This window comes from Muscardinus avellanarius, assembly GCF_963383645.1.
Source record: "Muscardinus avellanarius genome assembly, chromosome: 9".
Taxonomy (NCBI): domain Eukaryota; kingdom Metazoa; phylum Chordata; class Mammalia; order Rodentia; family Gliridae; genus Muscardinus; species Muscardinus avellanarius.
This window is the reverse complement of record NC_137795.1, coordinates 107071152-107086900: the sequence shown is the minus strand read 5'-3', so window position 1 is coordinate 107086900 and position 15749 is coordinate 107071152. Positions and strand designations below refer to the sequence as shown.

Here is a 15749-nt window from a genome sequence, read left to right as displayed (position 1 = left end):
AGGGTGCATGACTTTTGGGTTTTATATTTTTCTCCTCCATCACTTGTTTAAAATATTTGACATTAATTAATTTTCCTTTAAAGGCTTCCAACACATTCTGAAAGGGTACAGCATGGATCTACTGTGGCCCCTGTTCAACACCTGGAGTGGTGGAGAAGCAGAATTTGTGCAGTCTTCATATTGCTTTTGGCAAACCCACTTCCTCCCATCCAATATGCAATACTCCTCTAGGAGACAAGATGGAAAACCTTCTCCTCTTTAGAGGTTTAACCTGTACTAAAGGCTAAAGCTTCCTGCCATAAAAAAGAAAGGTGTGCAGGAGTTGCTAGGGTGACCCAGCTCTGACAGGAATGGGTGCTTTGTTCCAGGAATTGTACTACATGATGTGACATGGTGGATGTTGTCTTCAACTCTGCTTTTCAGAATCTTCCAGAATTTTTGCATTCTTCAGTCTATCAGGGATTAGATTTTGGAGGCTTTATTTTACCGTAAGAATACAATTACCATGACCAGAATGAAGGAGAGATACATTTTATGATGCTGCTGCTGCTCCTGAAGCCCCAAAGCCACCACCATATTCTCACTGGTCATTAAAATGATGCCAGTTAGGCATCTGGCAGTTAGAGCTTTCAGGAGAGAATTAAAATATGACATGGCTTAGAGTAAAAATAAAAATTCAACAAAAAAAAGGAAGAAGGGTGGGCATGAAAAGTTGTATTTTCTTTTGAACTGATATGTGCTGGTTCTCTGTTGGGAAATTTGTGTACAATACTATATGTAACCCTCACAGTGGCTTTAAGAAGTAGGTATTATTTTGAAACAGGGTCTCACTAAGTTGTGGAGGCTGTCCTTGAACCTGCAATCCTCCTATCTCAGCTTCCTAAGTACTGGGATTACAGATGTGTACCACCCTTGTAAACGCCCCTGTCCCCCAATACAAAGAAGTAGGTATTATGTATTCATGAAGGGGAGGCTCAGTGACCTTAAATGATTTTCTCAAGGTTATATAGCAGATAAGGAAGGAAGTTATTTTCAAACCCATATTTGATTCCATAATTCATTTAAGAACTGGCCACATTAATAATACAGATCATAAAATTGTAGTCAATGTCATGGAACTCAGAGGGAGAGGACACTTGGCTGGATCACAGTGTGGGTGGTGTGTATTTGTACAACTATAAATGATGGTCACACTGGAAGGATGCGGCCACCTACCCATCATTCTTAGTCTCTTCGCAGTATTGTGACCTTGGTCCTTCCAATGTTGATCTTTAAACAACAAATGAATATATACTTGAGAGAAATGCCAAAATGAGAAGAAAATGGCTTCACAGTATTTAAAGATGGGATTCTTTTAAGTGCATTCCTGGTTTGGCATATGAACATGAACATTTTTATAGGAAAAAAAGTGTAGTAAAATGAGTTAGATATTTTTGTGCCCCTTGATGATAACTTCTTCCTAAACTTGGCTCTGTGAAGAGATCCTAAAAAGAACTATTTTTGGTAGCCCAAGTGAGATTGAGTTTACATGGATTGCTGTCATCTACATCACACTTTCCTGACTATAAGACACTAAGATGTTTAGAAATTTAGTGTGATCAGACAGAATTATACAATTATATATTTGAAGCTCCAGGGGCATGGATGTTTGTTAGGGTATGAAAGTGTCCTTCAAGTCCATGTATTGGAAACTCAGTGCCTTAATGGAGCAGTGTGATTAGGTCTTTGGGGCTCACCTTCACAGATGGATTCATGGGAGTGGATTTTTTTATCTTGGGAATGGGTTGCTCATATGAGGATGAGCTTCCCTTTCCCCATTCTTGATCTCTTATATTCCACTGTCCTTCTGTCTTTCACCATTGCATGAAGTAGAAGGATGATCCTTGCCAGATGTGACTAGCAACCTTCAGAATCAAGTAGCAGATAAGTTCCTTTTCTTTATAAATTACTCAATCTATGATATTCTGTGAAAGCAGGACAAAATAGTCTAAGGCAGTGTTCAGTGAATATTTGGTAAGTCATTCAGTCAATGACCTTTATTCCTAAATGTGGCATAAAAGAGAATTGTATCCTATTTTATGATAAATTCTGCATCAAATAATGCCTATATCTTTGATGAAGTTGGATACAAAACTGATAAGCAAAATACTAGCAACACACATTTAAATCACATCAAGAAAATCATTGGGGGGACTTCTGGGAAGATGGTGACTGAGAAAAGCAGTGTTTACGAGTCCCGCTAACAATTGATGTCTATTACCACAAAATCAGCACGTTTCAAAGCCAGAAAACACCATCAGCAGAGAAATACAAACTGTAAATACAAGGGACAGAGAAAAAGAAGACTAGAAGAACAACTAGAGACCAGAAAAGAAACCAGCCCACATTGCGGTGGCAGAGCAGTGCCAGCACCATCTTGCCTCATAGCACCAGGCTCCAGAGAAGAAAGGAACTCAAAACAGAGCTCAAAACCAGAAAAGAAATGTGCTTAGCCTCATGGTCGAGGGCATGGCAGCAGCACCATATTGCCAGCAGCAGCGGTGAGTTCACCGCACCTGTGACAGCTCCAGATCAGCGCACTCAACAACCCACCAGGCTCCAGAGAAGAAAGGTAAACAAGGAGCTGAAGTGAGCAGCTGTGGATCATTCAGGTGTAATTCAGCAGTTTTTTCAGCACAAAGAATGTCTAAAACTCCCAGTGTCCAAGCTCATCACACCCTCTAGGGACTCAAAACAGAGCTCAAAACCAGAAAAGAAATACGCCAGCCTCATGCCTGCCGAGGGTGTGGCAGCAGTGCCATATTGCCAGAGGCAGCTGCAAGCTCACTGTGCCTGCGACAACTCCAGATCAGCACACTCAATAATCGTAAGTGAAATTGCGGTCCCTAAAGGAGAAATCCCAGTACTGCACCCCCAGGCACTTGCACAGCTTTAATAATCTCCCTGGGTCTGAGATTTTGCAGTCCAACTCAGTGAAGGAGTAGCGGTGGCAGAGATACCACACCCTAGTCGCAGCTCCCCGTGGGAAAACACCCAGCCTGACACCCACATAGTCTCGCGTAGCCTTGATTAACACCCTGGGTCTGAGACTTTGCAATACAACCCAGTAAAGGAGTAGTGGTGACTGAGATTACCACAGACTCGAGATCCAGAGCACCCTAAGTGAAGTCGTAATGACGCAGGGGAGAACCCAGAGAAGGAACAAACTTCTGAAATCATGGGAAAGAGGAACAATAACGGAGCAGTCAACACCCACAACCCCACAACATCAGAACCTGATAACATAGAAATTCAGAGATTTGATCAGAAAATCAAATCAGGAATATAACTGTAGGAATAATACAGGACCTTCAAAAAGAATTTAGAGAGAGTTTAAAAGAAATAAAGGATGCAATCATTGAAGTAAAGGCCTCAATTCAAAGTATAAACAATCAATTAGACCACATGGAGAATAGAATCTCATTCCTAGAAGAGGATTACTCCAAAAATGAATGCAGTTTCTAATTTAGAAAAAAAATCCGACAGCAGGAATTTGACATTAAAGAAATATGGTCCCATCGTAAGAGAGCTAACCTAAGAATAATTGAAAGAGAGGATGGAAAAGAAGGTGAAACCAAAGGGATCAATAATCTCTTCAAGGAAATAATAGCAGAAGATTTTCCAAACATAGAGCAAGAGGTTGATACACAGGTCTAGAAAACTTATAGAACTCCCTTTAGACAGGATCAGAGAAGAGGTTCCCCATGCCGCATAATTGTCAAAATGACCAATGTGGAAGCCAAGGAGAGAATCTTAAAGGCAACAAAAACAAAAGGCTAAGTGACATTCAGAGGCAAACCAATTAGAATCACTCCAGACTTCCCAAACCAAGTCATGAAAGCCAGAAGGGCCTGGAGTAACATATTCCAAACTCTGAAAGAAAACAATTTCCAGCCCCAAATTTCCTACCCAGCAAAACTATCTATCAAATTAGATGGGGAAATAAGAAACTTCCATGACAAACAGAAATGGAAGGAATTTATGTCTTCAAAACCAGTGATAGAAAAAATACTCTAGGAGATTAACTACAAAGAAGAAATAGGTAATACACTCCAGAACCAAAGAAACAAGATTTTCCATCCAGCAGACAACTAAGTGAAGAAGAATAAGCAGTATCTCAAACAGAAATAAAATCTTAACATGTTAGGAATTAAAAATTATCTCTCAATAATCACATTGAATGTAAATGGCCTCAACTCCCCAATAAAAAGACATAAAATGGCAAAATGAATTAAAAACCAGAATCCATCCATCTGATGCTTACAAAAAACACACCTTACAAGTAAAGACAGGAACAAACTCAAGGTAAAGGACTGGAGCAAGGTAATCCATGCTAATGGTACTCGAAGGCAAGCAGGAGTAGCAACTATGAAATCAGACAATTTAGACTTCTAACCCAAATTTATTAGAAGAGACAAAGAAGGTCATATATTACTGGTAAAAGGAATAATCCAGTAAGAGGAAATAACAATAATTAACACCTATGCCCCAAACATAGGTACAGCTACTTTCATAAATCAAACTCTTTGTGACATGAAGTCACACATAAATCCCAATACAATAATACTGGGAGACTTCAACACACCTCTCACAACTTTAGACCGATTTTCCAGACAAAAGGTTAGTAAAGATGCCTCAGAACTAAAGAACACCATTAATCAAATGAACCTGTCGGATATAAATAGAATATTAAATCCAACTACAATGGAGATTACATTTTTCTCAGCTGCTCACAAAATCTTCTCCAAAATAGATCACATCCTGGGACACAAAATGATCACTAGCAAATTCAAAAAATGTTACATATTTCCCTTTGTCATTTTAGACCATAATGGAATGAAACTAGACATCAACTATAAGAAGACCTATAGAAAGAACATAAACATGTGGAGACTGAACACCACACTTCTGAATGAAGAATGGGTCATAGAAGAAGTAAGAGGTGAAATCAAGAAATTTCTAGAAACAAATGAAAATAAAGGTACAACATATTAAAACCTCTGGTACACTTTGAAGGCAGTATTAAGAGGAAAATTTAGACACACTTCAAAGCCCTTGAAAAGCAGGAACAAACGAACCCCAAAGCTTGAAGATAGGAAATTATTAAAATTAGAGTAGAAATTAATGAAATAGAGAATAAAAAAAAATACAGAAAATCAACAAAACCAAAAGCAGGTTTCTTGAAAAAATTAACAAGATAGATAAACCACTAGCCAACCTAACTAAAAAAAAGAGAGAATCAACTCAAATTATGAAGATAAGAAATGAAAAAGGAAACATTACTACTGACAGTGTAGAAATCCAGAGGATTATCAGAAACTACTTTGAAAAACTATACTCCCACAAAATGGAAATTCTGGAGGAATTTGACAACTTCATAGATAAATACAACCTTCCTAAACCGAGTCAAGAAGATATAGAAAACTTAAACCAACCAATAACAAAGAGATTGAAACAGCAAAAAAGAGCTTACCATCAAAGAAAAGCCCAGGACCAGCTGTTTTCAGAGTGAATTCTATAAAACCTTTATAGAAGAACTAGCCCCAATACTCCTCAAACTATTTCATGAAATAGGAAAAAGTGGGACTCTCCCAAATGCATTCTATGAAGCCAACATCACACTAATACCCAAACTGAATAAAGACAGTTCAAGGAAGGAAAACTACAGGTCTGTATCTCTGATGAACTTGGATGAAAAACTATTAAACAAAATACTAGCAACAGGCATTCAAAACCACATAAAGAAAATCATACACCATGACCAGGTAGGGTTCATCCCAGGGATGCAAGGCTGGTTCAATATACAAAAATCAATCCATGTAATTCATCATATAAACAGAATCAAAGACAAAAATCACAAGATTATTTCAATAGACACGGAAAAAGCATTTGATAAAATCCAACATCCATTTATGATAAAAACACTGCAGAGAATTGGAATAGAAGGAATATATCTCAACATCATAAAGGCAATCTACAATAAGCCCGCTGCCAACATCATATTAAATGGGGAAAACTTCAAGAATTCCCCCTAAAAACAGGAATGAGACAAGGATGTCCACTATCACCACTCCTCTTCAATATAGTACTAGAGACTCTAGCCAGAGCAATAAGGCAAGAAAAGGAAATCAAAGGAGTACAAATAGGAAAAGAAGAACTTAAGCTTTCACTATTTGCAGATGACATGATACTATATTCAGAAAACCCAACAATCTCAACCAAAAGGCTTATAGAACTGATCAACAAATTCAGCAAAGTGCTGGATACAAAATCATTCTTAAAAAATCAGAAGCTTTCCTGTACACCAACCATAAATCCACTGACAAAGAAATTCAGAAAACACTCCACTGAGGAGCTCCCACAAAAAAATAAAATACCTAGGAATAAACTTGACCAAGGAGGTAAAAGATCTCTACAAAGAAAATTATAAAACACTGAAAAAAGAAATCGAAGAAGATCTTAGAAGATGGAAAGATCTTCCATGTTCATGGATTGGCAGAATAAATATCATTAAAATGGCCATCCTCCCAAAAGTGATCTACAGATTTAATGCAATGCCCATTAGACTACCAAGGTCATTCCTCACAGGCATAGAAAAATCAGTTCTTAAATTTATCTGGAATAACAAGAAGCCCAGAATAGCCAAAGTAGTTATCAGCAACAAAAACCATGCAGGAGGAATCACAATACCTGACTTCAAACTATACTACAAAGCCATTGTAATAAAAACAGCATGGTACTTGCACAAAAACAGACACATAGACTAATGGAGAAGAATAGAAGACCCAGAAACAGGTCCCCACACTTTTAGCCAATTGATTTTTGATAAAAGTGCCAAAAACATATAATGGAAAAAAATATAGCCTGTTCAACAAATGGTGTTGGCAAAACTGGTTAACCATATGCAGAAAATTGGAAATTAATCCCCCTTTCTCACCCTGCACAAGAGTCAATTCAAGATGGATTAAAGACTTGGAAATCAAACCACAGACCTTGAAGCTTCTTGAAGAGGGCATAGGTCCAACACTGCAACACATAGGCACAGATAAACACTTTCTCAACAAGATCCCGAAGGCACAACAAATTAAAAGGCAGATGAATACGTGGGATTGCATGAGACTGAAGAGCTTCTGTTCAGCAAAAGAAAGTGTCAAGTACCTCAACCGAGAGCCAACAGAATGGGAGAAGATTTTTGCCACCTACTCCTTTGATAGAGGACTAATATCTAGAATATACAGAGAACTCAAGAAACTCAACAGTAAAAAAAATCATAATAACAAAATGGGCAAGTGAACTAAATAGACACTTCACAAAAGAAGAAATTCAAATGGCCAATAAATGCATGAAGAAATGTTCAACATCATTAGCAATCAGAGAGATGCAAATCAAATCTACCTTGAGATTTTACCTAACTCCAACAAGAATTGGCAATCATTCAAAACACAAACAACAACAAATGCTGGTGAGGATGTGGAGAAGTGGGAACTCAAAAACATTGTTGGTGGGATTGCAAATTAGTGCAGCCACTTTGGAAACCAGTGTGGAGAATCCTCAGAAGAATGGGAACAAATCTACCATTTGATCCAGCAATACCACTTCTGGGTATCTACCCAAAAGAAAGGAAACCAAACTAACAAACAAATACATGTGTATCTATTTTCATAGCTGCACAATTCACCATAGACAAACTATGGAACCAGCCAAGGTGCCCATCAACAGATGAATGGATTACAAAACTGTGGGATATGTACACAATGGAATTTTACTCAGCCATTAAAAAAACTCAATTACATCATTTTCAGGGAAATGGATGGAACTGGAGGACATTATGCTAAGTGAGATTAGTCAGTCACAAAAAATAAGAAATCAGATGCTTTCCCTAATATGTGAAAGCTAAGGAGAAATGGGTCATAGGAGGAACTCTAGATGAAAAAGGAAATCTGATTGAGGAGCAAACAAGACAACCTAAATGAGGATATTGGAGGAAGGAAGAAGGAAATTCTCTAAAACACGCAATGTACTTAAACATATCACAGTCAACCACTAAGCCAAGTAAGGGAAGGAGTGATGGGGAGGGAATGGGGTGGGAATTGGGTAGGGGTTAAATTGGTGATGTGTACATGTATGTACACACTAGTCTTTTACCCCAATATGATGTATGAATATAATGCACCAATAAAAAATTAAAAATAAAGAAAATCATATACCATGACCAGGTAGGGTTTATCCCAGGGATTCAAGGCTAGTTCAATATACAAAAATCAATCCATATAATTCATCATATAAATAGAACCAAAGACAAAATCATATGATCATTTCAATAGACACTGAAAAAGCATTTGACAAAATCAGACATCTATATGCTAAAAGCACTGGAGAGAATTAGAATAGAAAAAACATACCTCAACATCATAAAGGCAATCTACAATAGGCCTACAGCCAACATCATATTAAATGCTGAAAACTTCAAGAATTTCCCCTAAACACAGGAACAAGACAAGGATGACCGTTATCACCACTTTTTTTTTTTCAATATAGTACTTGAGACTCTAGCCAGAGCAATAAGGCAAGAAAAGGAAATCAAAGGAGTACAAATAGGAAAGGAAGAACTCAAACTTTCACTATTTTTCAGATGATATTATACTATACTTAGAGTCAACAAACTCAACCAAAAGGCTTATAGAACTGACCGACAAATTCAACAGAATGTCTGGATACAAAATTAATCTTAAAAAATTGGAAGCTTTTCTGTACACCAATCATAAATCCACTGAAAAAGAAATCCAGAAAACACTTCCACACAGGATATCCCACAAAAAGTAAAATAATTAGGAATATACTATTTTTTTTATTCAATCACAATAACAAAAAGCTCCAAAGGCTATCGGCTATGATTTTAGCCGGTAGAAAATCAAAGCAAAGGAATTATTGCCACTTACTAGTCTGTGAACCTTAGTGTAAGTTATTCTATCTGTTTGTGCCTCAATTTCCTTCTCTGTGAAATGGGGATAATAATAACAATAGCAACTATCTCAACAAGTTGTGGTAAGGATCAAACGATACTAAAGCAATGAAATATCACACTGACTGGCATATCATCAATCCTCCATAACTATAAGGTTATCATTATTAAAAGTAGCAATTTAGAAGATGACAAGTTTTTATGTACACTTTTACTGTTTTCCTAGGGCTTCTGTAGGAAAGTACCACAAACTAGGGGGCTTAAATAGCAGAAATGTATTCCCTTGTATTCTGGAGGCCAGAGTTGAATTCAAGGTATATAAGGCCACATACCTTCCAAGACTCTAAGGAAGGATCCTCCCTTCCCCCTTTGAGTCTCTGAGAGCCCCGAGAGCCCTTACCTTTTGGCAGCATTGCTCTGGTCTTGGCCTCTGTCTTCACATGACCCTTTTCTGTGTGTCTCTTTGTCCTTTTTCCTTTTCATAAGGATAGTCTCATTGGAGTTAGGACTTACCCTAATCTAGCATGATCCCATCTTAATTTTATCACATATATTAACATGCAAGGTCACAGTCTGAGATTGCAGTTGGACATACATTTTGGGGGGACACTATTCAACTCACAATAGCATTCAACCATAGAACTCAAACAATAGAAATTTCTTTAGCCATTAGAGTTTGTTATTTCCCTCTTGCTTTAAAACAGAAAAGGCACAGAGAGAATATACTTCAAACTATGTTGCTAATATCTGGTTGGTATTAAAAATGACTTTGATCATCATCAAATTCCTCAGTGCCTGGGGTTTGACTATTCATGAAGGAATAGAATTAATTAGATAAAATTATCTCTGGCACAGCCAAACAATTTTCCATTTGGTCCCCAAAGAAGTTCCCAATAATGATGGGAATGAGAGACCTATTGCTAAGCTTTTCGTGTAGCTCAGGATAAACTCAGCTCCTGGAAGCACCTACAGCCCAGCTAGTGGCCTGCCAGGGAATTCCACGATAGAATGGACCTGTCTTATTACAATATTTCCAGAATGCCCTTGTAGTGTCTTCGAAATGTGAAAATGCCTCCAGTTAGCACTCCTATTTAAGATGTAAAGAGCCCTGAGAGAGCTAACACCTCCACTGGTGATCAAATCTTTATGAATCTATTTGAAAAGGGCTCTGGGAGTCATTTCTGATAAAAGGTTAGACCACAGGCAGGAGTAGGTGAGCATTTCTTGAATATATGTTTTTTTTTTTTTTCTGGTGGAGGACAGACTATGAGTACATCCTCTACAAAGCAAAGGAGAATCATCATGAAGGGCCTGATGATCAAGCCCTGTCTTCCCTGAGTTCAGACACTCTATCCTAATATGACTTACAAATACAATCATGTACTAAAGGAAAAGAAAGGGAGGTAGGTATGGGATGTAGAGACAGAGATAGAAATAAGTGGGGAGTTAAAGAGTGTTTTGTTGGGGGGAGAATGAGGAGAAGAGAGGAGGAGGAGGAGAAGGAAGGAAGGAAACAGAATTAAATACTGTAGGCTGATTGAAAATTTAAATACTGTGGGTTGATTGGTCCTTATTTTCCTAGATGGACTAATACCACACAGGGAAGAGATGTGGTTGACCTGTCTGTCCCCTTGGACCATGTGGAATCCCTAGCCTGTCCTAGCTTGGACCTCTCACATGACTGAGGTACAAGTGTCTTGAGGTTTTCATTTTCATAAAACCTGGCCCCCCATAAGACCCATCTGAAGAGTGATCACATTGGATGTCTGTGGGAAAATGGATCCTTCAAATGAGTTTTCAGGGGTGATGGGTTTTCAAGGGCAACTTGATTATATGAACTTTTCTTTGGCATTCAACCTCTGAGCTATACCCTCGGCCCTATTTTTGATTCTTTATTTTGAAACAGGGCTTCACCAAGTTGCTGAGCATCTCACTAAATAACAGGCTGGTCACAAACCTGCAATCCTCTTGTCTCAGCCCCCCAAGTACTGGGATTACAAGTGTGTGCCACCATGCCAGGCATTATATGCACTTTTCACTTGACACACTACTCCTTTCCAGATAGGATAACTAGATGGTGCAATGGCTTTTAGTTAATAACTGTCTATTTTCTGGCCAGAGACAGCCCTTAAATGCCTAGAATAAGAACTCAGCCTCCTACTATTGTTTGTCCCAAGAAGAAAAAAATAATAAAATTAGAAGTACTTTATCATTGATAAAGGACTAGAGCTTAGGAATGCAAAAAATAAACATAAAAATATCAGCATTTTCACCTTTCTGCCCAAATCAACCCCTTTAATACTTTGGTGTATATTCTCACGGCTTGCTTTCTTCACCTCTGTGTGTGTGCTTAGATGCATACATATTTTTTATTTTATATAAGCATGTAATTGGGTTGTGAGTGGTAGGCTGAGACTTGCTTTGTTCACTTAGTGAAACATCTTCCCACCCCCACAAGCACAGACATATAGCATCAGAGGAGACCAGAGAGGGACCTTCATGCAGCTCATTCACTGCCTATGAGCGTGGTCACTCCCCCTATAGGCTGCGTTGATTGGCTATAGTGCCGAGGAACTTCTGGGCCACCTGAGTAGAGCAGTCCAGAGCTGGAGCCTCATTTAATCATCGGCGCATGAAGGCGCTTGCTCATTGCAGAAGGAGCTCCCTGTTTGGCTTAGAAACTGGAGTCACTGTCATTTCCCCAAGCCAAGTACATACTTGTTTTGACTCCTAAGGATGCTTACAAATACTTTCCAAATATGTTAGACAGTTTTTAATTTTATTTTGGTTAAAGCAACTAATTGAATGAAATATAATTCAACCTACTGAACAAATATTAAGAGAATAATTTAGATGTCTTTGGTGTAAACCTTTCTAAAGAATGTCAAAGGAAACATAGAGGTTTCATTTAACTTTGTCTCTTTTGTGAGCTAAACTGCAAAGCACATGCCCCTGCCTTTGGATTTGCCAATATTGCCTATTGACCCCCGGAGGTTTTATGTGAGCTGCTGTGTTTAACCTAACTTTCCCAACGTGATGGGAGCATGATTTCCTTTAAATGGTTACTTATGCAGTGGGATGTCTCCAGCATTTGTGCTTCCTTGATTGCATTCAGGCCTTCCTTTGGCAAGGGAAAGACTGCATTGAATTAGCATCAAGCACAATGAATGGTAATTGCTAAGACTGTCATTTCTACAAGTGCAAAATTAATGTGTTCTGCAAGCCCGTTCCATTGTATGCCACAGGAAAATCTCACAACCATGTTGTTTGGAGCAGAAAAATGCGCTGTTAGAGCATTGTTCATGTGCGATCATAATATTCGGCAATGGTGTCCCTTTCCATGTCTGCGGTTGTCTCCTGCTTATTCTTCAAACCCTGCCTGATCTAATTTGTACGCTCTGGATTTTAGCCCTGACAGACAGTACCCTGGATGTACAGTGAATGTTGAGCAACAATGCCTTATTCTGTGTGTGTGTGTGTAGCATCTTGTGTGAACAATATCAGTGCAAACACCCCTCCCTGTATTTACAGGAGTATGAATAGGCTACTTATGTAAAGTTTCTTATTGAAAGATGCACCAACCATTCGCAGAAAACTTTCCCCAAATGCTATACATTTCTGTTGAGAGAAGAGTGATCTAACGCATTGCTATTGTGGCTTAAGAAAAGTGCCAGTCAATCTTCTTTTCATCCTTAATTTCCCTTATGCATGGGAAATTAAGGCAGAGACCAGTTGTATGAATTTCTCCCAGTCACATGGGATCACGGGTAGAGCTCACATGAAAACATGTATATGCATTGGGCTCTTGTATTTTGCTCACGGGCTCTACAGAAGTTGTTGAGGATTCAAGAACTCATTCAAGACTAGAATAGCACAGTAATAAGTGATGCTGTAAACCGATGGAGTAGATGGGCTGTATCATCAGCATCCGGTGGTTTAGCTAAGGCCGAGAACCGCTGGTATAGGCATCTACGGTTGGAGTAACAGTAACAGCAACAATGGCTGTCCACAGGAGCTGACTGTGAGTACAGCTTGAGCCCAGTCCTAGCAGCCGGAAGGAGGTGGAGGTACATCAAGACCCTGGGGCTGCATTCGCCCACTCACATCGGCAACTGAACACTTGATGGATAGAACATGTTAATGTGGGAGGGTCAGGCCTGAGTGGCTTTGTCACTCACCATCAAGATGTGATAACTATTGGCTCTGTGCTGTGATCTGGCCAATGCTGGGGTCTGGGGGGGGGGATCTGCACCATGCTCACAGCTTCTTATCAAACAACAAAGATCAAAAAATAGTTTGGGAAGCTTCCCACCTCTGGTGGGAGAGAAGTTCCAATCATCTTCACCCTCAGGATAACATACATTTGCTTTAGCTGGAAAAAATCATTCAGTAGACGATCTGGGCATGAAAAGATGTTCAAAACGGATCTGCGGATGCTTTCTACCTTACCTTTGTTGCAAAAGGTCCCGTCGTACGCCGTGTTCGAGCAGTCGCAGGAGTAGCCGTGATACTTTTCTATACACTTGCCTCCATTTTCACAGTTGGTCCCGTAGCTGGTGCAGTGGCCCGAGCATCCGGATTTGAACCCAGACGTGACCTTTGCTCTTTCCTCGAGGTCAAGTGTCACCCCATTCATTCTTAAGGAGCGGATGCAGCCCAGGAAGCCCTGCTGGCCTCCGGCGCCACCTGGGAAGGACGGAAGGCACAGCATTGAGAGGGGATTACTGCTGTTCCTCGTTTTCATTCCACACACTTTCCTCAGTCGTGGTAGGAGATGGGACTGCTAAGTGCATCTAGTATTGTCACTCTCTAGTTGGTCCTGTCTAAACAGAGGCAAGTTGAAGCATTTTCCCTGTAGGCTAAAATGCCTAATTAAAAGAGGCTGTCTTCAGAGAGGCAATACATTTGCTACAGACATAAAACATTTGGAGTTACACAAAAGTTGCATAATCTGGCTTCCTATAGAAAAGAGGCTTATAGAAATCTTTAATTCCCTTGCTCTTTAATCTCACAACATTCGGTTCTATAGCATTACCTACTGAAAGCAATATAAAAAGGCAGGGACATGAATATATTAGCATAGCTAACAAGCCAATTAAGTCAGAAGGCATAAATCCATTTGAAATGAGATTGTACGTTTTGGTTCTTGTCTCATGAAAGGCTGGGCTCTGAAGTTGGCATTAAAGGCATCCAGGATTTCTAGTCTAGGGTGATGGGAACTTGGAAGTGGTCATTTTACACAGATGTCAGCTTCATGATATTCATTACTAGATCAGGTTAGATTTCATTGCAGAGTATAAATGTCACTGCAAGACTCATAGCACAAAGAGCATGTTTACTGTGAGTTTTAAAACAAGTTATAGAGTTAGACTACAGCTCGTGAGCATGAAAATATTTAAATCTTCCAAACAACATTTATCGAATGAGTCATTGAAGCAGTACGTTGCAAGCTGATTTAACTGTGTCAGTGATATCCTTAGGTATGGCTTTGTTTTTAAAGCAGCTTGTATAAAAAGAGATACTCAAATTTATAAGCATGTCTGTATATTAGAATAATAAATAATAATAAATTTCTGAAAGCTAAAATGAATGGTAGGTAAAATTATTGGAAGAGATACCAGATGAGGATTTAGAAGCAAGTCACTGCTGATAAAACTCCAGTGTCTATTTTTTTTTTTTTAGGTTTTAAAACAAAGAGGGTTTTAATAAGTTAAAAAAATTTTTTTTTGGTAGGGAAACTGGAGATTGAACCCCGGGGCAGTCTACCTCCAAGGTATACCTCGGCCCTATTTTATTTTTTAATTACTTTTTGCAGTCTATTTTTTATTTTTTATTGGTGCGTTATATTCATACATCATATTGGGGTAAAAAACTATTGTGTACATACATGTACACATCACCGATTTAACCCCTACCCAATTCCCACCACATTTCCTCCCCATCCCTCCTTCTCTTGCTTGGCTTAGTGGTTGACTTTGATATGTTTAAGTACATTGCATGTTTTAGAGAATTTCCTTCTTCCCCCCTCCCATCCCCTCATTTACGTTGTCTTGTTTGCTCCTCTACAGGATTTCCTTTTTTATCTAGATTTCCTCCTATGGCCCATTTCTCCTTAGCTTTCACATTCCAGTTCCTATTTTATTGATAGTACATAGTAGGTACTCTACTCAGCACCTTATTTACTTAATTTCCCCAGCCTCACAAGAACTTGCCAAAGTAGCCATTATTATCAGTACCCCTGGCATAGACAGGGAAACCGAGGCTGAGAGAAATAAAGAAGTTTAGTCAAGGGCTCAGAGCTCCCAGGTAGACATCTTGTGTTAGATCTGTTACATTTCAGAGCCTGTGGTTATGGACTCCTGATGAGTGTCCCATCCATAGAAAGAACTTTTGGGTGAGGTATACAGTTGCACGTTGTTTTTGATATATAGATTTAGATGCTTTTATAAATGGAGCTGTCACAGGGGGTTTGGGTAAGACGGTCAAGCTGGGGCTGATTCTGATCAGTTAGTCTGTTACCCAGAGAAAAAGTGCATCATCCAGTAAATTTGTCAGACAGGATGGGAGATCAAAAGCTTTAGTCTCAGGGATGGGTCAGCATCTGCTTATGCCTGTAAAACCTCATCAATGAGATGGCAAAGAAATCCTCCTATTGTACCTTCAAATCAAGCCTTACAGTTTTGAATAATGATATCCAGAAAACATTTTCTTTTTATAAAGTATTTGAATAGAGGATTAATTGAAGAGA

General features: G+C 38.9%; 1 protein-coding gene across 1 annotated transcript in view; it reads right to left on the bottom strand.

The window, feature by feature from the left end:
* Positions 1-15749, bottom strand: part of CNTNAP2 (contactin associated protein 2) — a gene marked incomplete at both ends in the record, with an annotated part of 1557236 nt that overhangs the window by 198983 nt on the left and 1342504 nt on the right. Inside the window, one exon of the mRNA XM_080701281.1 lies at positions 13451-13687. Within this exon, the coding sequence (XP_080557407.1) occupies positions 13451-13687 (237 nt within the window). The remainder of the gene's footprint in view (positions 1-13450; positions 13688-15749) is intronic.